Source organism: Podarcis raffonei, chromosome 8, assembly GCF_027172205.1.
Source record: "Podarcis raffonei isolate rPodRaf1 chromosome 8, rPodRaf1.pri, whole genome shotgun sequence".
NCBI lineage: Eukaryota > Metazoa > Chordata > Lepidosauria > Squamata > Lacertidae > Podarcis > Podarcis raffonei.
The window spans coordinates 90,447,611-90,468,302 of record NC_070609.1 but is presented as its reverse complement, the minus strand read 5'-3'; the positions used below and the strand labels follow the sequence as shown (position 1 = coordinate 90,468,302).

The 20,692-nt window shown below is 46.0% G+C and overlaps 1 protein-coding gene across 1 annotated transcript; it reads right to left on the bottom strand.

Annotated features, from left to right (window-relative positions):
* Nucleotides 1-4,346: 4,346 nt before the first annotated feature.
* On the bottom strand, nucleotides 4,347-8,331 carry ITPRIPL1 (ITPRIP like 1). The gene is made up of 2 exons (XM_053401521.1): nucleotides 8,143-8,331; nucleotides 4,347-6,260 (listed from the first exon to the last, which is right to left on the bottom strand). The coding sequence occupies exon 2, from the start codon at nucleotides 6,241-6,243 to the stop codon at nucleotides 4,675-4,677; it is 1,569 nt and encodes a 522-aa protein (XP_053257496.1). The 5' UTR covers nucleotides 6,244-6,260; nucleotides 8,143-8,331; the 3' UTR covers nucleotides 4,347-4,674.
* Nucleotides 8,332-20,692: the final 12,361 nt, after the last annotated feature.

The following is a 20,692-nucleotide window of genomic DNA, read 5'->3' as shown; positions in this document are numbered from 1 at the left end:
AAGTGTAACAAATAGGTAGGCTGCATACGCATCAAATATCCAAATATTTGACGTTCCCCAAAAATCATGGGAATTGTCGTTTACCCCTCACAGAGACCAAAAAGCTACAATTTCCAGGATTCTTAGGAGGAGTCACCAGCAAAAAAATTCATATTAAAATGCATAGCACCAGAAAGATGATAAAAGTTGGAAAATATGTTGGGATGGGGAAGAGAGAGAGTGTACCAGCAGGTGTATCTTAACAAATATTTGTTAATGCATAGTTTTAAAGAGATAACTGAATAAGCAACCTATATTTGTTGTTGTATATACCTGTTTTCATGGTAATAATATATAAGAGCTGATTTTTATATATCATTTATGAGTAAATGCTTTATACAATGTTATAAGAAAAAACTTCTCCCTTTCCCTATTAAGGTACCCAAGAGCCCATGTAGAGTCCTTAGGTGGGTTCCCTATCGATAGGAGAAAATAACAGAGGCCAACCAGAGAATATTGAGAAGCAAAGCAACTAGTAAGCCTGATCTTTATTAAACGGTTGCAACAGGGTGCTCACGCAGGAGGGAGGAGAACCCTGAACAATGGTGCGCAAGCCCTTATATAGACTTTTGAAATTGCCCACCCCCAAGACCACCCACCTAAAACATACATGCTTCACAGAAGGAGGCGGTCTACAATAGAACTCCCGCCTACCAGGATGCCTGACAATGGTCACATTGCATTACCTGGGCAGCCTGGACATTCTTTTGTGATGGTTAATACTTTAGTTCCTGAATCGAGGTCACAGGCTCACTCTATTCATGCACAAATATGCCCAAAAGACAGGTAAGCAAGACAATGGGACAATTCCCATTTCCTTCCTCCTTGCAGAGAAATATTAGAGGTCAATTTGGGAGAGTCAAAATGGTTTCAGATACGTGGTTTATATACTTATGTATGTGTTTGCCTTGTACATTTAAGAACATTAAATTTATATTTGAGACCTTAGAATTCTTATAACAACAATATATTCCATTTTGTAATTATAAATATTTTTAAATTGTAGATTTCCTTGATAAAGGTCGGGAGTAGTTGAAAAAACAATGGATCAAAAATTATTTCCTTTTTCTTACCCTATGCTTTTTGCTCCTTGCACTTCTAGGGTCATAGCCAATTAAGACATTAATGAATCAGTTAAGCCAGAGTCAGGGCCGTCTTCAGCAGATGCGGTGCCGGGGTGCAAAAATCCACCCAGCACCCCCAAATTACTACGGATAGTGGGGGGGGGCGAAGCTGTGCACTGCCAGCCGTCGGGGGAGGGGGCGCAACTCTCCTCCATGCCGCTGCGGGAGAGCAATCTCCACAGAGGCTTGGGAGGGAAGCTGCACGTCCGGCAGCCATATGGTTGGCAGGGTGTAGCTGGCGGACTTGCAGGGAAAGGGGAGGCCGCCGGCAAATCCGCGCAGCTCCCCCTCTCGCTGGGGCACCCCTGAGAGGCCGGCGCCCTGGCGCAACGAACCACTAAGCCCTATGGGAAAGATGGCTTTGGCCAGAGTGCATAAATGATTAGAATTTGGGGCTAGGTCCTGGGGGACCCGGGTTCAAATCCCTGCTCTGCCATGAAACTCACTGGTAAATGTGAGCCAGTCACATCTCAGCCTTAATAACCTCCCTGACAGGTTTGTTGGAAGAACTTGGTGCAGCACCTTCAGCTCCTTGGAGGAAAGATGGGACATAAATGCACAAATACCTAATTTGGCATATCTGAGTGACGCAATAGTTCTGAAGCAGAAAGGTGATGGATGTGTAGCATAGCAGCAAGCACTATTTTAAAAAAGGCATTCTTTCTTGTGTGCATTCATAAGAAGGAAAGAATTAACAGTAATTTGTTTTGGATTGTGTTGTTTTTAATCTGCTGCACTTTTAAGCTGAAATGGAGTTGCCACTTTTAACTTATTTTATCTATTTCATAAAATGCATCCACTGCTTGGTTGTTAATAATAATAATAAATCTCAAAGCAGTTTGCAAAAAGACAGGGCTCCACAATTCTTGACTGGCTTAGGTAGCCCACCCTCAAACAAGCAAGGCCTCTGCACCTATTGAGATTGTTATAACTTGGGGGGGACGGGAGTAGGGGGGGTGCCGAAACCCTTCTAGCCCTTATAAATATAAGTGAGGTTTCAAATAGCCAGACTAGCTTCCTGATGAGATGACAGCCTAAGTCGGTGGTTCTCAAACGTCTTCCTCTGGGGCATAGTTTGAGAATAAAAGTTTGCTAGCACCACACTGAATTTTTTATTGATAAGAAATACATTGCAAAACAAAAAGAAACCTTTCCTAGCTGTGTTTGGTTTCTAAAATAGAACACAACTACTTTATAATATGATCAAGTGACATCCATAAAGTATAAAACAAAGCAGCTACATAAAAACATGAGTCATTCGCACACACTTGATGCTTTTGGTCTCATTTAGAGAAGATATTTACCCATATTCTGCAAATAAAAGCATATATTTTGATACTATACTATACTATTCCATACTGAAATGTGTAAATGTTTCTTTGGTTGTCCTTCAATCTTCCCACCACACTTGACATCCTCTCCTGCCACACCCTTTGAAACTCTGTCCTATGTAATGGGCCATCAAAGGAACAAAGGAAGTGGATCAGACAGAAAATGGGTTTGGCCTCCCTCAAACTCGCTGGTACTTAGAAAGGCAAAGGCAAGAGCAGAGTGTGAAGTGGAGTGGTGTGAGGTAGAAGCTGGAAGTGGAAGGGGCAGGCTGGGAAGCCAGAGAGACAGAGCGATGCTTGATTTCTGTTTGAAGATTGCAACTATGGGAGAAGCAAGGTCTCTTGGAGTGCTAATGCTGTGAACTCCTCCATTGTAGGCTTAAAAAAGGTAAAGGTACCCCCTGCCCATACGGGCCAGTCGTGTCCGACTCTACGGTTGTGCGCCCATCTCACTTAAGAGGCCGGGGGCCAGCGCTGTCCGGAGACACTTCCGGGTCATGTGGCCAGCGTGACGAAGCTGCTCTGGCGAGCCGGCACCAGCACAGCACACGGAAACACCGTTTACCTTCCCGCTATAAAGCGGTACCTATTTATCTACTTGCACTTGGGGTGCTTTCGAACTGCTAGGTGGGCAGGAGCTGGGACCAAAAGACGGGAGCTCACCCCACCGCGGGGATTCGAACCGCCAACCATACGATCGGCAAGCCCTAGGCACTGAGGTTTTACCCACAGTGCCACCTTGTAGGCTTAGGTGGTATATATTTGTAAATAAACCATAAATCCTAAAGACACCTCAGCCTTCGCTGGGCCCAGTGCTTTCTTTCTATAATTTTTTGGGGGTACTCTCGTTTACCTACTCATATTGAAATACTGCCCCGCAATGAGGCCATACTTAGCTTCCCAAAATGTTTGGGGGTATGCATATCCCTGCGTCCCCCCAGAAAAAAAGCACTGGCTGTGCCTCATTCTGAAGGAAACATGAAGCCTGGACAAGTGCCTGAATGCTCCTGCACAGTTTATTTAGGAACCCCTGCTCTCCATGCCTGCAAGCTTTTCACTGCCTCTACACATCCTCATCCAAATGCCACCTCGTATCCACCACACCCCCAATTTAATCCACATCTACCATTTCCACAGCTCTTTGTTTTTTGCTAGATTTTCCACAGAAACTAGAAGGGAAAATAATATAGGATGGCATTCTGAAGAGGGCATTGTGTGGCTGCTGTTCAAAAATTGCATGCATAACCAGCCTGGAATCCATGGTAGACTGCTGTCCTTAGAAACCTTTGCAGGGATACACTGTGCAGTTCTTATTTTGAAGAGAATAAAAAATGCTCTGGTGGTTCCCATTCATTTGAATGAGGCATGTGCAGGACAGCTTTCTAACTCAGTGGTAGGAAGCCTGTGGTCCCCCAGGTGTTGCTGGACTACAACTCCCATCAGCCCCTGGCCATGCTGGTTGGGGCAGATGGGAGCCCAGCAGTATATGGATGGTCAGAAGCTACCCACCCCTGTTCAAACGGCGTGCTGTGCCCCATGTTAATCAATTTCTTTGGATTTTCTGCCACGGGCACCAGGTGTGTTGCATACGGCCCCTGCACACAGTGCGACAGTGCTGCCATAGTTAGGGATTGACACACTTCTTTTGTTTTCAGACCAAGACAGATGAGTGACCCCTCCTTCCATCTCATGTTCCATTGAAGAAACAGCTGGGGAAGTTGCAAATGCAGCCCTGGGGCCATCAGATGCCTGTGGTTAGTTTATGGGTTTTCTAAAGGCAGACCTAGAGAAGCAGTGAAACACAGTGGCTTCACTGGAGGCATGACAGGCATTTAAGAACACAGTTTGCTGGAACCTTTATTTCAAGTTTAATATAGCAAATTCGTTTGGAACTGGAGCATATAAAAATACAGAAGAGTAGTTGGCACTAAGAATGTAAACCAGCATGGTTTGATGGGTCCTTTTGCAGCCTCACCTGCCCTTTACCAGATCAATGTGGAGCATGGGAACATTGTGACGATACCCACATGGCCCCATCCCAGGATCAGTGATGCTCCTACACATCTAAGCCAGCTTTGTTTCATTGCTGGCCACAGCCCTCTGCCTTTCCAACCCTGTTAGGGTATGTGGGTCTATGAAGAGCCACAAAAGGCTGGTCTTTCTAACAGAGCTGACTTTTGCTACTGTCGGTACCCTGTCAACAGAACCCTCACTGGTTGTACAACCTCTGCAAACTCCTTCATTGCCTTGGCATGAAGGTTTGGGTCCTCTGCCAAGTGCCTGAAAAGATTTACGGGTGTCGCACTCCGGAGGGCCTTAGGCATAGGGATCTGGATAGGCAAGGAGATGTTACCAATAAGGAAATGCTGAAGATATATCTCCTGCAGGGCGGTGTGCATATACAAGAGGATGTCCTGAAGTCTTCGTGCAGAGCTCTCAGGGCCCCAGTCCAACGGGGGCTGAAAGAGCAAGAGATGCATCAGGCAAGTCTTGTAGTGATAGTTGGTGAGCACCATGTTCTTCCCCTCTGATGGGCTGGACTCTTTGAAATAGATTATGATTTGGAGACATTTCAGGTGGCAGCTCTCCTCTGGGACTCGCTGGCTCACCCACTTAAAAAAGAGCAACTCCTGGACAGCAAAGGACTTCTGCCACACAGTGCCAGTCAAACGATCCATCTCGGCAGGTTGGGTGGCCAGGAAGACCAAGGAGTCTCCTTGCTGCACCCCGAGTATGATGTCAACAGAGATCGACCTGCCTGACCGGAATGCCAATTTCAGTCGACATGTTTTATTAGAAGGCTGAGGCACAAGGTCAAGGTTGTACTTGGGCTGGATACTGGGCCAGGCCTTGCCCACCAGGCCTTGGAACCAGTGGATGGTTTTCTCCACATCCAAGTGGAAGCTGGTGCACAAAACGTGGATAAGGAAGATTCCTTGCTTGTCACTGCTCAGTTCTTGCTCTGGATGGTGAAGGAAACACACCACGTCCCCCAGGAGCCTCTCTCTCTTGCACACACATTCTGTCTCCACCAAGATGTGTCCATGTGTGCTTGGGGCACCCTCAGATTCACTAGTTTCAATGTGGAAAGAGTGCCCCTTGGGTGGCAGTACGGGCACGAGAACGCGGAAAGCTTTGGAAGGCTTCTGTGTGTGCCATCCTTCAAAGGCACTGTCCACCCCGATGCAATTCTCCAGCACTGGGAGGGTGTTCTGGTAGGGAAGGGCTCCGCGACAAGCCTCCAGCAAGTCATTCACAAAGGTCTCCACAAAATCACACATGCTGGTCAGATCACTGGTTTCCAGGTCAACGTGCTGATCATAGAAGGTCTCAAGCATTTTTTGCTTGGATTCGTCATATTCAGGTTCCATGTCAGTGTCGTCATAGTCTTCTTCATTGGTGGTGGTGCTGGAGCAGTCTGTGCTGGAGTCATAACTGGGTTCCTTCTCTATGGTGTGTCTGCAGCACCCAAACAGGATGAGAATGACCAGCCCTACATAGTGCCACCCATCCCAGGTTCCGTCCTCTGCTGCCAGATCGGTTGTCACCCAATCCTCCCGGCTCTGCTTTGGGTCCCAGCTCCAGCCCTTCTGGTCAAATTCCGTCTGCAGGCGTCCCATTTCTGTTTTCATCAGCTTCTCATGCTCCTGGAGCCGGTCCAGTGTGGCCGAGTCTGTGTGGTCACTGACCATCAGGGGGTGATGAACTAGAGCTAGCACAGCCAGGAAGATGAGGGGGCCCAAGGCCATCTCTAAAGCAGATGTCCCTGGAGAAAAACATGAGAGAGAAAAGGATCCAAACTGTTGACAAGGAAGATTTCTCAGCAAGGCTGCCCTGGAGAAAAGACTGAATCCTGCAATCAGTATAAATCATATCAATTAAATTGTAAACATAGCTTATTTGCTAAGTGATTACCATTTTGTACATTTCCCCCTCCTGGTATTGGTAACTGTGGGGAGTGGGAAGGAACTGGGGTTGGTGGGGTGGAGCTGGATAGGAAATATCTGGGATGTTTCTGCTCCTCCTACCCTTCAGGTACTTGTTACCTGAGACCTGCTTGCACAGAGGTGTGAGCCAAAGGGGCTCAGCCAGCAGACCACCACTGAGCCAAGCAGTCCCTGCCCCACAAACAATACCAGAACACATGTCAATCAGCTCAGAATGTGGCAATAGGTAGCTTTTCCATTGTCCTTTTTGCCCGTGGCAGCCAGTGCTTTTTTTCTAAAAAAAATGTTTAGGGGTACTCTCATTTTCCCACTCATATTGAAAAACTGCCGCTCAATGAGGCCAAACTTAGATTCACAAAATGTTTAGGGATATGCGTGCCCTGGCATCCCCCCAGAAAAAAAGCACTGGTGATAGCAATGGTGAAAGTCAGCAAAAGAAGTAAAAGAGCAAGTTAAGGGCACAAGAAGAGCCTGGTTCAGTCCAGCATCCCGTTCTCATAGTGGCCAGTCAGTTGCCTGTGAGAAACCTTCAGAGCCAGACGTGAGCACAAGAGCACTTTCCCTTCGTGTTTCCAGCAACTGGCAGTCAAGCATTTCTGCTTCCAGCCGTGGAGGCAGAGCAGAGGCATCCTGGCTAGTGGCCCCTGTGACCTTCTCCTCCTTGAATTTGTCCAGTCCTGTTTGAAAGCCATCCAACTCAGCGGTGCATCCAAGTTCTCACTGTAACTGCTAGCCAAATGGTATGCAGACTGTTCCTATCCCTGCTACGATTTGTCCTTTTCAGTTTATTGTTCTTCCACCATTATTGTTCTGTGAGGGTCAAGACTCAAGGGCGTTGGTGGCTGGGCCTGAAGCCCACCCCCCAGGGTGAGGGTCTCTTGGTGGGGAAGGGTTTAATCTCCCTTGATAACAGATGGGGAAAAGGTGTTTGTGTTATCCCAAGTGAGAGATGTTGGTTTTTTGTCTTTTCACCTGGATTTGGACATGATGATGGGTTGTTGAATGTTTTGAGTGTTTTGCCAAAGTGAGAATTGAGTGGATGGTACTATGTGATGGAAGCAAGGGGAGTGTAATTGTCAGAGGAGTGAGGGTGGCACTTAATTCCTGATTTGTAATATTACATCTGGGGGCGCTTTTTTGTAATAGTCATGTGGTCCATATATGTGTGTGTGTGTGTCTGTGTGTATATATATATATATATATATATATATATATATATATATATATATATATATGGACCACATGACTATTACAAAAAAGCGCCCCCAGGTGTAATATTACAAATATATATATATCTGCTGCATTCTTATATATTTTCATTTTGCAAATAATTCACTTTTGTTTTTATTTTAGTTTTTAGAGATTTGCTGCTTAATTGTGTTACTACAAATGTAGGATTTTATCATTAACAGCTGTGTTGAATGTGGGATTTGTCTTTTTTATATAATGTATCTTGATTCTTGTTGAAGCAAGCTACCTGTAGTCAACAGTTCAGGGGCTGCATGCCAGTTGGTAGGTTGGGCAGGAGAGACCGAAAGTGGAAGGAGCTATGGTTGTGGCTCTTACCCCATTTGCACAGCGGACTGCCTTGCAGCTATACAAACACCAGAGGTTTCTACACATCTGCCCACCCTTGTAGCTTGCCTCCAGATGCCTGTCACATAGGCCAATCCCACCCCTCTCCATCACGTCCATTCCTACCTCTGGAGGCGCACAGCTCTTAAAGGGGCAGAGCATCTTAAGCCAGGGCTGCTCCATGCCTCTCCTCTCTGCAGGCACAGCACAACATACTCAAGTCACTCTTGTTCTTTAAAGCCTGGGCCTTCCCCAGCTCTCCCGCTGCCTTTGTGCAGCCCTGTTGGCTGCTGCCTGCTGCACTGGTAGCTCACCCCCATTATTACTTGGCTGACTGTGAAGTCACATCTGCCCCAGCAGTCACAGCTGCCCTTAAAAGGAGAGGGAAGCAGGTCCAGCTTCCCTTGCACTGCTCTGCATGGGTCCCTTGGCCACCAGGACTGCTCCTGCTCACCTCTGGCAAGAAGAAAAGGCACCAGTGAGAGTTTAGGCCAGCCTGGTGGCCTTCACCTGTTTTGGACTACAACTCCTATCTGCCCCAGCTGATGTGGCCATCTCTGTGCCATCTCCGTAGCTGTCAACGTTTCCCTTTCTTAAGGGAAATTCCCTTATTCCAAATAGGATTCCTTGCAAGAAAAGGGAAACGTTGACAGCTATGGCCATCTCTGCCTCTGGTGGATAGGCCCAAAGGCATGTACCAAGCTGCAGCAGAGGGACCACAGCTGAAGGGTTGAGAGCTCAGCAGCAGAGCCCAGGCAAGGGTTCCAGGGTCAGTCTCTGGCATCTCCTGCTTAAAAAAGGATCAGGTAAGAGGTGGCACAAAGGCCCTCAGCAGAAGGCCCTGGACTGCTGCTGCCAGTTAGAACAGGGCTGCCATAGGTCTGGATCTTCCCAGACATTACTGGGATTTCAAGGGCGGAATTGACTTCTGGGGGGATTTCCGAAAGGCAGCGCTTTCTCCTGGATCTTAGGCAAGTCAATCGAAACAACATTGGGCTCAACAATTTTGGTGGTTTCCTTAAAAGAAGCTCAATAATTTTGGGGTGTCCTGGTTTTTACTTTATTAATATGGCAACCCTGAGTTAGAATAATAGACAATACTGAGCTAGATGTGAAGCTTCCTTATTCCAGACCAGGCTACATTCTAGCTCAGTTATCGAGTTATGCTTCTCACCTTCAGTGGGAAAGAGCTGTCTCCTCTGCCTAAGACCCCAGAGAGCTATTGACAGTCAAGAGGAGCCACCCTGGCTGGCTGGGCTGATGTGAGATAGGGATGCAATGAGGCAGCAACTTCCATTCTGACCTGTGTTTGGTTTCTGCTAAATAGTATGTCATTTCAGTATGAAGGAAACAGCAAAAGAAGGTTTTTTTAAAATCCATTAATTATGCCTCATTTGCAAACTTGAAAAACAAGAACAATGATGGGAACAAATACAAAAAGGATTTGCTTACTTGTTCATGTCCCTGACCAGAGATGCTCTGACCAGAGATACTCTGGTTTCACCTCAGATTGTATAAATCTTTTCCCTGACCAGAGATGAGCATGTGAACTGCAGCAATTTCTATTTGATTTTTTTGTTTTTGCCAGAATTTTCCACCAGTGCTTTATCAGGTAGTATTATTCTAAGAGATATCCAGCAGACACTGTTCTTTTGCAGCAAGTGCCATCTTCTAATTCAGTTTTTAGTATGATGGATATGCAAAGGTAGTTACTGATGTAAAAAGCCCTGGGACCAAGGGGCCCAGCATGGGACCAGAATACCAAAAAGATAGTCTCTTCGCTTATACAGTGGTACCTCGGGTTAAGTACTTAATTTGTTCGTTCCTAACCTGAAACTGTTCTTGACCTGAAGCACCACTTTAGCTAATGGGGCCTCTTGCTGCCGCCGCGCCGCTGAAGCACAATTTCTGTTCTCATCCTGAAGCAAAATTCTTAACCTGAAGCACTATTTCTGGGTTAGCGGAGTCTGTAACCTGAAGCGTATGTAACCTGAAGTGTATGTAACATGAGGTACCACTGTACACCTAACTGATCGCTGCTCTCTGCAGGAGACGGCATCCTGCAGACACTGTTTTATCGGGAGGTCTGTTCTGCTCATAGTTGGAATAGTGCCTTTGGTACGGCAGCGACTACTTTTTGGAACCCCCTTCTGTTACATATCGAAGAGACACCATCTCTAGGGTCTTCTCAGCATCAGTTGGAGACTTTCCTGATTCAACAACACTGAATATATAGTATATATTCACATACACTGTTTTTATATAGGTAATGGTTTTTAATGATTTGTATACTGTATATGCAAATGCTTTAGACATGTCTTTATTATATTGTGAAATCCCTTCTGCATAGGAAGCAATTCATAAATTAATTAAATGAATAAAGTTTACCAAAGCACAAGATGTCAAATGCAGACTCTTTTTCTTTAGCTGGGTGGTTGTTGTGCAAGAGCTCCGGATCACCTTTAAGCGCACAACCTGTATTTGCCTGTATGTAACTGAATCACAATTAGAACAGTAAACTTACGAACTGGAAACTCGATTGAATCATGCCCCACAAATAGCCGCAGTCTGGAAGCGCCCAGTGCATCAATACTGTTCAGAAGAGACACACTCAGCTCCCAATGCCCTTGAAGTGGGCGTCACCAACCTTGTGAATGTGATGCCATGCTACCTGTGAAGGCCTTCATTGGTGCCTCTGAGTTGTTGTTTTTTAATAAATAAGTCTCTAGTCCTCCAAGAATCACTGTTAGAAAATGCCCTTCTAAGCAATTTCTTTGAAATGAGCCAGCCAGTATCATCAAGTAAACGAGCTATTTAAGAAGGATTTGATAAATGGTTTTGTGGAACGAAACTCTGACTTTGAAATGGGGCTGCCTGAGAGTAAAGAAATACTGATTTCTAAAATATATAAATGTTATTAGATTGGAAAACAAAGATGAATTAGATAAGTCAACAATGATACAATGGACTAAAGATTTAGATCATAATATTGATATGGTTTCATGGGAGAAGTTATCGGAAAAGGACATGAAATTTACTGCCTGTTATTCTTTAAAAAAAAAAACTATTTGGAAATGATGTGTGGGTGGTACCTAATGTCAAACAAATGGCCAAAACGTGTAAAAATGTGTCAAGTAAATGTATAAACAGACAGAAGGGTCATTCTTTCATATGTGGTGGACATGCAAAAAGGCTTTTGGGAAATGATACATAATGAAATGAAGATGTTTAAGTGGGTTATTCCCAAAAGACTTGAAGCCTTTCTTATAGGGTTAATACAGACACATATTCTGAAGACGATGACCAAATTATTTATGTACGTGACAACAGCAGCTGTAATACTATATGCACAGAAATGGAAAGACGTAATGGACTATGTAGAAATGGCAAAGCAGACAGCAAAATTAAGAGACCAAAATGATGAACTTCTTACAGTAGACTGGAGGCCTTTTTTGGACTATTTGAAAAACATTATAGCCAAATGAAATCGTGGGCAGGATTCAACATATGAGCAGTGGAAGAACAATGATAAAATAATTGTATTAAAGGGGTTTTTTTTTTGTAATAGATAAGAGTTTGCCATATAATGCAGTAGAAAAGGTTTTGAAGAAAAACACTGTGGACATGTGGGTAGGAAGTTAATCTATGAAACAAAGTTGTTATGTAATTATATAATTTGAGAAATTTTGGAAACTTAATAAAAATTTACATTTGCAATGTGCCAGAAATACCATCCTGTCGGTATTTCTGGACAATGTGTGAAGATTGAGCTGTGACTGCTAGGCACCCTGTTTGGGCAGCAGGCAATAGAAATCCCTGGAGTCCTAAGGAGCTGCTGTTTCCCTCTCCCCTGCATTCTTTTCCTGCATTCCGCCTTATTTTCATGTCATTTGATCCACCTGTTGTTCTCTTTATTTTGTTTTGCTGTCTGCCAGCCATACGGAGGTAGCCAACTGAGGACTTAGGCACACTTACTGTTTGCCCCACACTTTCCAAGCACAGGTCTGCGTTTTCCCAGTCCCTGTCCAAGTGCTCCCCCCCCCTTTTTGCCCCACTGCTTTCTCCAGAAAAACTCAATCTTTACCACTAATGACAAATTGTGTTTTCAACGGACTGCCATTTGCTCTGATTTAGCAGTAAAGAGCAGGTTTTCACGGGGAAAGCAATGGGGCAAAATAAAAATGCTTAGACATGACCTGGGAAGCCTGGAGCTGTGCCTGGAAATGTAAAGCAACGGGAATTGTGGATGAGCCTTGAGAGAAGTTTTGAAATGTACGTGATGGAGTAGGGCAAGAAGTGTGGGAATTGCCCATTACTCGTTTTGCTGCCAGCTACCCACATGGCACAGCCAGCAGGCTATTGCTTGAGAAATGTTTTGAAAATGTGGGTGTGGAATCCTCCAATTAATGCTCTGTTTGCTTTGCTGCCTGTTGGCAGATGGAGCCAGCAGCTGCTTGAGAGGGGCCTCAGAGGAATATTGGGGTGGGTGGGATATGGCAAGCCTTTCTTGTTTCTGCAAGGTTTATTCCTAGTTGCAGGGCTGTCAAGCATAACCGGCGCCGTGGTGCAAAGATCCCCCAGCAACTCCAAAACAAGGGAGGGAGCTGCAGACAAAGTCCTCTACCTCCCCCACCACCCCGATCCCTGGCGTGGTGGCGGCGATCAAGCAGGAAAACGTGCTGGCAGACATGGGTGTCAAGGCGCCCAAGAAGGCAGCCCGGGAAGGCTGCGTGCTGCCTTTTGTCAGGAAGCAGGAGGAGGACAACGAGCGGGAGCAGGGCTGTCTTTAGCAGATCCAGAGGCTTCCTAAGCCTCTGCAGGGATCACTCTCCTCCTGCGGAGGCTTGGGAAGGAAGCTGCACACCCACCAGCCATATAGTTGGCGGGGCGCAGCTGATGGGCGTGCAGGGAAAGAGGAGGTTGCCGGCAAAGCCGCGCAGCTCCCCCACTCGCTAGGGCGCCCCTGAGAAGCCGGCACCCTGGCGCGACGCACCACTAAGCCCTATGGGAAAGATGGCTCTGCCTAGTTGTTTGGGCTGGGGGAGTCCAGTGCAGAGGGATCAAAATGAGGATGGCAATCATAATGATCACTCTTTTCCTGGGTGTTCCAAAGTTGTTGCTGGGGACATTGCAGAGGCATTTTCATTGTCATTATGATCACCTTTTCCAATTGCTGCAAATGTGTTTGCGTGTGCTGATTTCAACATTTCCTCCCAGCTGCGGAGCGTGAATTCTCAGCACCCAGGGCGGCCACGAGCGCAGGGGGTGTGCACATGTCGGGGGAAGGTGGGCACACCAGGGGCAGGGTGCAGAGAGTGCAAGAGCCCACTGCAGCACCCCTGCCCTTCCCGCCCACACCGCTGGAGTGACCCCCTGCACTTTGCGTCATGCAGTGAAACGGCAAGGGGCCCCCTTGATAACAACCACGATGGGACAGTATCTGGAAAAGAAGAACACTTTTAAGAACATTTTTTGTTACAAAATAACAATAATCATTGAATAGCTTTTTCTTCGTGGGAAGCATGTTGTGATCCTCCTCTCTTTCCTATTCTACTCTCTTGGGGATTGCAGCCATTGTGGGTCAGGCCACACTCCTGGTGGCAGCCATTTTGTGAGTGGTGCCCTCATCACCTTCTCAAAATTCCAAAAGCACCCCTGGACCCAAAAAGTACAAAGCCACAGACTTAAAGTGCCTGGTGTATATTTCCTCATATTACTAGAGTGAAACTTGTTGAAAATCACTGAAGAAAAAGAGTTGCTGATCTAGAAAGAGAGATCTCCTTGATGGCATCACAATTGTTGCATAGAAAGATTGTGACATCAAGATTCTCTGAGCCACTGAAAACTAAGCTTAGCAATAACAGTGTGAGCTGACTTCAAATGTTGCCGCTTTTCTCCAGCAGGATGCTAAGAAAGATCTGCAGGGAGTTTGGTCAGGTGGCAGGATTTAAGTTGAACAAAGATAAAACAAAATTGTTGGTAAAGAATATGAGAGACCAAGAAAAACAAGAATTACAAACAAAATTGGTCTGACAATAACTAAAAAAGCTAAAGACCTGGGAATTTGGATTACAGCAAAAAAACATCAATTTATTTAATGATACGTAATTATAGCAGGACCTGGAAAGAGATAAAAAAAGATTTGGAAATATGGAATAGGCTGAACCTCTTGTTTTGGGGGAGAGTTTCAACAATCAAAATGAATTTCCTGCCAAAAATTATGTTTCTGTTCCAGATTATTCCAATTGTAGGTGGGACTGGATGCTTCAGGGATTGGCAGAGGGAGTTGTTGAAATTCATTTGGCAAAGGAAGAAACCCCGATTAAACACAAATTACTAATTGATATTAAAGATAGATACCAGACCTGAGGCTCTATTTTGAAGTGTCCTGCCTCTGCTGGCTAAAAGATTGGGTGATCTTGCAGAACACTGATTTATTGGATCTGGAAGGATGGGACAACAGATTTGGGTGGCACACCTATTTGGGTGATGGAAAAGTAAAAGTACACAGGGGTTTTCTAAATAATATAATACAGAAATCATTATACACGGTGTGGGATAGGTACACAAATTTACTGGAACCAAAAACACCCTGGAGGCCATCTCAGTAAAGAGGAAAAACATGGGGGGGAATTGGACAACCTACAAAGAAATCTTAGACCAGGGGTCAGCAACTTTTTCAGCAGGGGGCCGGTCCACTGTCCCTCAGACCTTATGGTGGGGCAGACTATATTTTGGAAAAAAATATGAACAAATTCCTATGCCCCACAAGTAACCCAGAGATGCATTTTAATTAAAAGCACACATTCTACTCATGTAAAAAGATGCTGGTTCCCGGACCGTCCGTGGGCCAGATTTAGAAGGCGATTGGGCTGCATCTGGCCCCCAGGCCTTAGTTTGCCTGCCCCTGTCTTAGAAGAAGACCAAAACCAGCTCAAATTGAGAAAATTTGAAGAAATCAAAAATCATCTTACGGATTGGCTACAATATCAACTAAATGATGTTTTCAAATTGATCGAAAAAATGGATTTGCAACAGAGATATCGAGGTTGGAAAAAGACATATTACAGACCAAAAAGAAAACACTATCTAAAACACTATTTGCAATGTGAACAAGTGACACTATTGTTACACTTGAACACGGGAGTGGTTTTCACCCCCCAGAACTGACTTGGAGAACCTTTTCACCTTGACTTTGGTGAAGAGGAATGGATGTCTAAACAGGCAGTCGGCAACTATTGGCATTTCCCTAGCCAATGAGAGTTGTGGTTTGAGGGCTAAGAAAAGGCTCATTTCCGAAGATGGATGTGTTGAGAACCCAAGAAGAGCTCTGCTAGTGGTCCATCTCACCCAGCATCTTTTTCTCACAGTGGCCAATCACTTGCCTATTAACTTATTAACTATTAACCCGATTTGACCCCTATGCCTGTTGTTGCAATGCTGTTCTTCAAGGGCTGACAGATGCCTGCTTTTCACATTCGTAAGGATAGCACGTCTGTCACTTTGACACCAGACACATTCAGGAAAATGTGCGGGTCACATCCATAAAGAAACAAGTTACATATTAAAATTATGCCTCACCTCATAACAGGGCTGCCTAACTGGGCGGGGTAAGTCATATGTGCATCTTTCAAATAAATAAAAAAGACAAGTAATGCCACATTTCCTCCTCTGTTTTGCTCTGGCCTGGACTGAATTGGACCTCCAACTTCACCTCCTTCCCCCCAAAACCCCACTGCAAGCAACGCTTTGCTTCCCCAGGCTACCATTTCCACAAGACCGCCCCTCACCTCCCACCCTGGGAGGCCAAGCGGAGTCTGACCCAGGTACCCCTTCGCCCAGCTGGCCGCCTTTTTGGGAGGCCATCCCAGTCGGGGGCGCATGGGGGGACGCGGTGCCCACGGTATGCAAGGAAGCTGTAACACGACAGCAGCTGATATATTTACTGCCTGCAGCGGGGCAATATCAAGGGCCGCTTGAATAACCTTTTACAGGTTTATTTATGCAGAGGCCAAGGCTCTGGCCCCCCGCTGGGCCAAGCAGCGCAGAGGATTCAGCAATTCCAGCTCCCCTCATAAATCAAGCTGGCGGCTGGCTTGAGTTACGAGGGTCTCCCAGCAATGACAGCCAGCTAATCCCGGCCTCCTTAGCTAGGATTACTGTCCATCATAGTTCATTACCTTGGGGCCCAATCAGCGCCCCTCATCCTCTGGGGCGGGACGAAGAGCACATGTCCACTGGGCAAGAGACACTTGCTGCCCCAAAGACCTGTCATCGCAGCTATAAATAAAGTGACTTGTTTGCAGAAGAGCAAATTTAGCCTGTCCAGAAGGTCAGGGTGGCAGGGAGCCCAGTCTGGCTCCAAATAGCCCTCCATTAAAATGGTTGTCATGCTTGAGTTTCAGGACCAAAGGAGGAGAGAGGCGAGGGCCTTGAAAGGTGGGAAGAGGGCAGAGGGGCAGGAAGGCACAAAAGCCCCGCAGGGCTCTCTGCCTTCCCTCACCCTTTGAGCACACGGAGCGCAAGGTTCTCCCTGAGGGGACCCTAAAGGGACTTCTGGGCTCTTCTGTTTCAGTTCACTACCGGGCCAAGTTTTAAAGTGCTGGTTTTGACCTTAAGAAGCCCCAAACAGCTTGAGACAAGGTTATCTCCAAGATCTAAGAATATAAGAAAAGTCCTGCTGGATCTAATCCAGTAACCTGTTCTGACAGTGGCCTGTGGGAAGCTCACAAGCGTGACCTGAGCACCAGAGCAATCGCCTCTCCGGTGGTTTCTAGCACTCAGAAGCATTATTGCCTCCAACCACAGCCATCGTGGCTCATAACCCTTTCCCCTTTAGTCTGCTTTTCTGTGGTGGCTCCCATTTTGGAAAACGAGTTCCCTTTAGAGACCAGGTGAGCACCACCAGTGGCCAGGATGGAGTGGGACTTTCACAGACAGAAACTGAGCGTGTCAGTCCCTCCCTGACATACTAACTTCTGATGCAGGTGGATATTTTATTTTGTTTTGTTTATATTGAGGACCATCCCCTCATGTGAGCTCTCTCCCCACAGTCTGAATCAGTGGAGCCCAGAAACAAGTTGGCCTAACAGGAGGGATGGCTCTGTCATCAACAAGCCTTTACCATTTCTTTTGCCAGGGAACATGGTCAATCAAAGAGGTATTATATGAAGAAGGACTTTCTTTTTTATTATTAACCGTTTTGTATTGTTGACCCAAATCTCCTGACACTCAGAGGCTGCTGCTGCTGCTGTCCCAGAAAGGCAAACCTACCTTAATTGCACTTTCTAGAAAAATATGTGATCCAGAAAATTCACAATTCTCAGAATTTTGTGATGCAATTCTCCAGCCAAATAATGTGAACAAGAATGTATATCTTAGGGGAATGTGGCTAAAATGCATATACAGGGAACTCCTCATTTACACGTGTCCAATATGTGCACAACCGCATATATGCACATCAGCCCAAACCCAGAAGTGGGGGGAAAGGACAAAAATGGCCCTAAAATTGCATAGAAAGACTCCCATGACCTTGGCCTTCTCCAGAATAATGTGCATAGGGGGTGTATTGGATTGAGCACGTAGTGGACTTTGACCAGGGAGAGCCAAGTTCAAATTCCTGATCTGCCATGAAAGGAGTTGAGTGATCTTGGACCCTGTCACTTTCAGCCTAAGCAACCTCATAGGGCTGTTGTGAGAATAAAACAAGGAGAAGCAGCTAAAAGTATCAATCACTCCTGAATGCCTCTGAATACTACCTGCTGGAGAGAGCGGGCTCATGTCCTGCTTGTGAGTTTCTCATAGGCATCTAGAAAGTGTTTGAAATTCCCCAGGTGCCAGGTGTGTTTTGCTACTGGTGTGGGTCCAGTTGCGACTATGTGGAGATTTCCAGGCGCCAGATTGGCAACTGACTTGGGCGCAGTCCTCCATCATCCCGTCAAGGAAAGTAAGTGCAGGGCTGAATACAGATCTATTTGACTGTGCTGCAGCCTCTCCACAGGCCACCCAAATGGAACTCACAAACCACAGTTTAAAAACCTCTGCCTTAGTCCATAGTTAATACCATTTCCATTTCCACTGTGTGTGTTTCTCCTTCTTGCATACTGGGACAAGTGAATTGTAACAGCAGGCAATAGTCAAGCAGTGTAGTCACAGAATCATATAATCGTAGTGATGGAAGAGATCCTGAGGGTCATCTAGTCCAGCCCCCTAGATTTAAGGTGCCATTTGGTTATATATCTGAGTTTCCAACACTGCATCTAGATGGCCACTGAGAGAAAAGGATGCTGGACTAGATGGGCCATTGGACTGATCCAGCTGGCTCTTCCTGTGTTCTTAGAACCATGTATCCCACCCCGAGATTCTTGAAGTCAGTATGGGGGCAGTGACAAATGGCTCACCAGTCTTGCATGCAGAGGATTCCCTTTGCATCTTGTCTTCATACAGAACATGGGTGGAGAGAACCCCTCCCTTAAACTTCAGAGCTGGAGCCATTTTTGCCAAGGGGTGAAACGTTTCCTAGCAGCCTGGCCTTTCAGCTGTCACAGCTGCCGATGGATTCCAGTCTGTCAAATTCTGCCTTAGCACAGCTGTTGGGAGGAAAAAGAAGGAAGGATGTGTGATGAGAAGCTGCCGAGGCTGTTCAGAGCCAGTGGGGCAGCATGTTTTTAATGCACTGGGAATTTGGAGAAAATGGAAGGACACGGTGACAGATGCTGCAGTGTACAGTTCTGCAGTTTACCGCATGGGGCATCTGCACAGAGACCCCAAGATTCCCAGTCTGAGCTTTGTCTTTATAAAGAAACCAGGTTAAATTGCTGGCATCTCCAGCCAAAAGGATCTCAGGTGGCATCCATGGCTGGAGAAAGCCTATGCCTGAACTCTTTGATCACTGCCAGTCAAGAATACTCAGCTGTAGACCAGTAGTCTACTACTGCATGAGAATAAGGCAGGATCATATGTAGTATGGTTAAAGCATCCTTTCCCATGTTGTTCCCATTTGTTCTTTCTCTCCCTATCATCTCTGGTCAAACAAGCTGTTGCTGAGTTTTAAAGCTCTACAAAACCCTACAAAGTCTGTTAACAGACAATGGTGGTAGGAGCATATGACCCCTCCTCTCTGGTGCCACCTTCAACACTCTCCAAAAACTGCTTTCCCGATAAGAGAGTGCCAATTATCTCGTACAGACCCTTGCTAGAGCCCTAGGAAGTCTGGAAAGGAGATGCTTAGAATGGACGAAGATACACTGCAACTCTTTTATGGAAGGCTGATGATAAAGACTACAGAGATGGGGTCAGTGCCATGGATTAAGAGGATTTCAGAAAACCTGAACTGCCTAGAGGAAAGAGATTCCCAAGTGACTTGCAGTGGCCAGTCTGTCTGAATATCTTGGGGGGGGGGAGGAGGAGAAGTGAAGAGCATACCGTAGCCTTCAATCTTTCAACTGAAAGGAAATGTGGAAACCCGACCTTATCCTTAGGATGGCAAAGAAGCAACTATCCCATCTTTCAAGGCCTAATTAGCCGCTGCTGTAGGGGCAGCATCTTATACTTCTCCTGTGTCAGCCTTGCAGAGGATGCCCAGCCTGGACAAAAGAGACAGTCTTTCCAGGCTTCCTGCTTGCCCACCTCCATGTTAGCTGGTGGCACGGGGAGATCTGCCTGATGGTTTGGAAGGGGACTGGATCTGCATCCAATAACCACTTAGCTTCTACTCTCGCCAGCATCTTTGGCCTACATGGTTCCCATTCTTGACTCCACTGCAGTGCACAATGCAACGTAAGGTGTTGTTGTGTCACAGAACCCATGCTTTAGGCCAGGGACAGAGAACCTGAAGCCCTCCAAGTGTTGTTGGATTACAGCTCCCATCAGCCTCAGTCAACATAGCCAATGGTTTGGGATGCTGAGTGTTGAAGTCCAGCAATTGAATGGAATGGATGGAAAGAGCTGGGGGGTTGGGGTAGGAGACACATAGCTATATTTAAAAGTAGAAAGAACAGTATCATTGTCTGGCTAGGTAACTTCCCAATTCACAGAAGCTATTTTAAAGGGCCTTCTGCGACAGAAGTGGGAGCTGCCTATAAGCATCAATGACGAAATCAAAGCTTTTATGGAGCTTCAGTTGGGCACAAGTGGGCCCGCTCACCCTCCAAATGCCCCCCCCCAAAAGAATAAAAAGAAACGCAGGAGGGGCAATTCCAAAATAGGCCAATGAAGACTGAGCATCCTCTGTGAGCACCGAATGCTAACTAACTATTCAGGAGGTGGAAAGGAGGGAAATAGGGATGGGGAATGGAATGTAGTGAACAGAAACTGTCCACGTTGCACCATTTTTTTGTGACAATAGTTGAATGGAATTCCTGTGTCTAGAGATACTATATCTCTGTGTGTCAAAGTCTGAGGACAAATGAGAGGGAAACCATGGAAATTCATTTCAAAATATTATTTTTAGGTCCTCTTGAAAATTTGATAGCATGTTACTGCACATTTATCCAAATTCATACCTTTCTTACAATGTTGCTTATTATACACATTTTTGCAATATATTTCTTGTAATATAAAGGTAAAAACGTAAAGGACCCCTGGACGGTTAAGTCCAATCAAAGGTGACTATGGGGCGCAGTGCTCATCTTGCTTTTCAGGCCAAGGGAGCCAGCATTTGTCCACAGACAGCTTT

What these genes read in the sequence shown, in the direction of transcription:
- ITPRIPL1 (XM_053401521.1), bottom strand. Translation starts at nt 6,243, where the DNA reads ATGGCCTTGGGCCCCCTCATCTTCCTGGCTGTGCTAGCTCTAGTTCAT.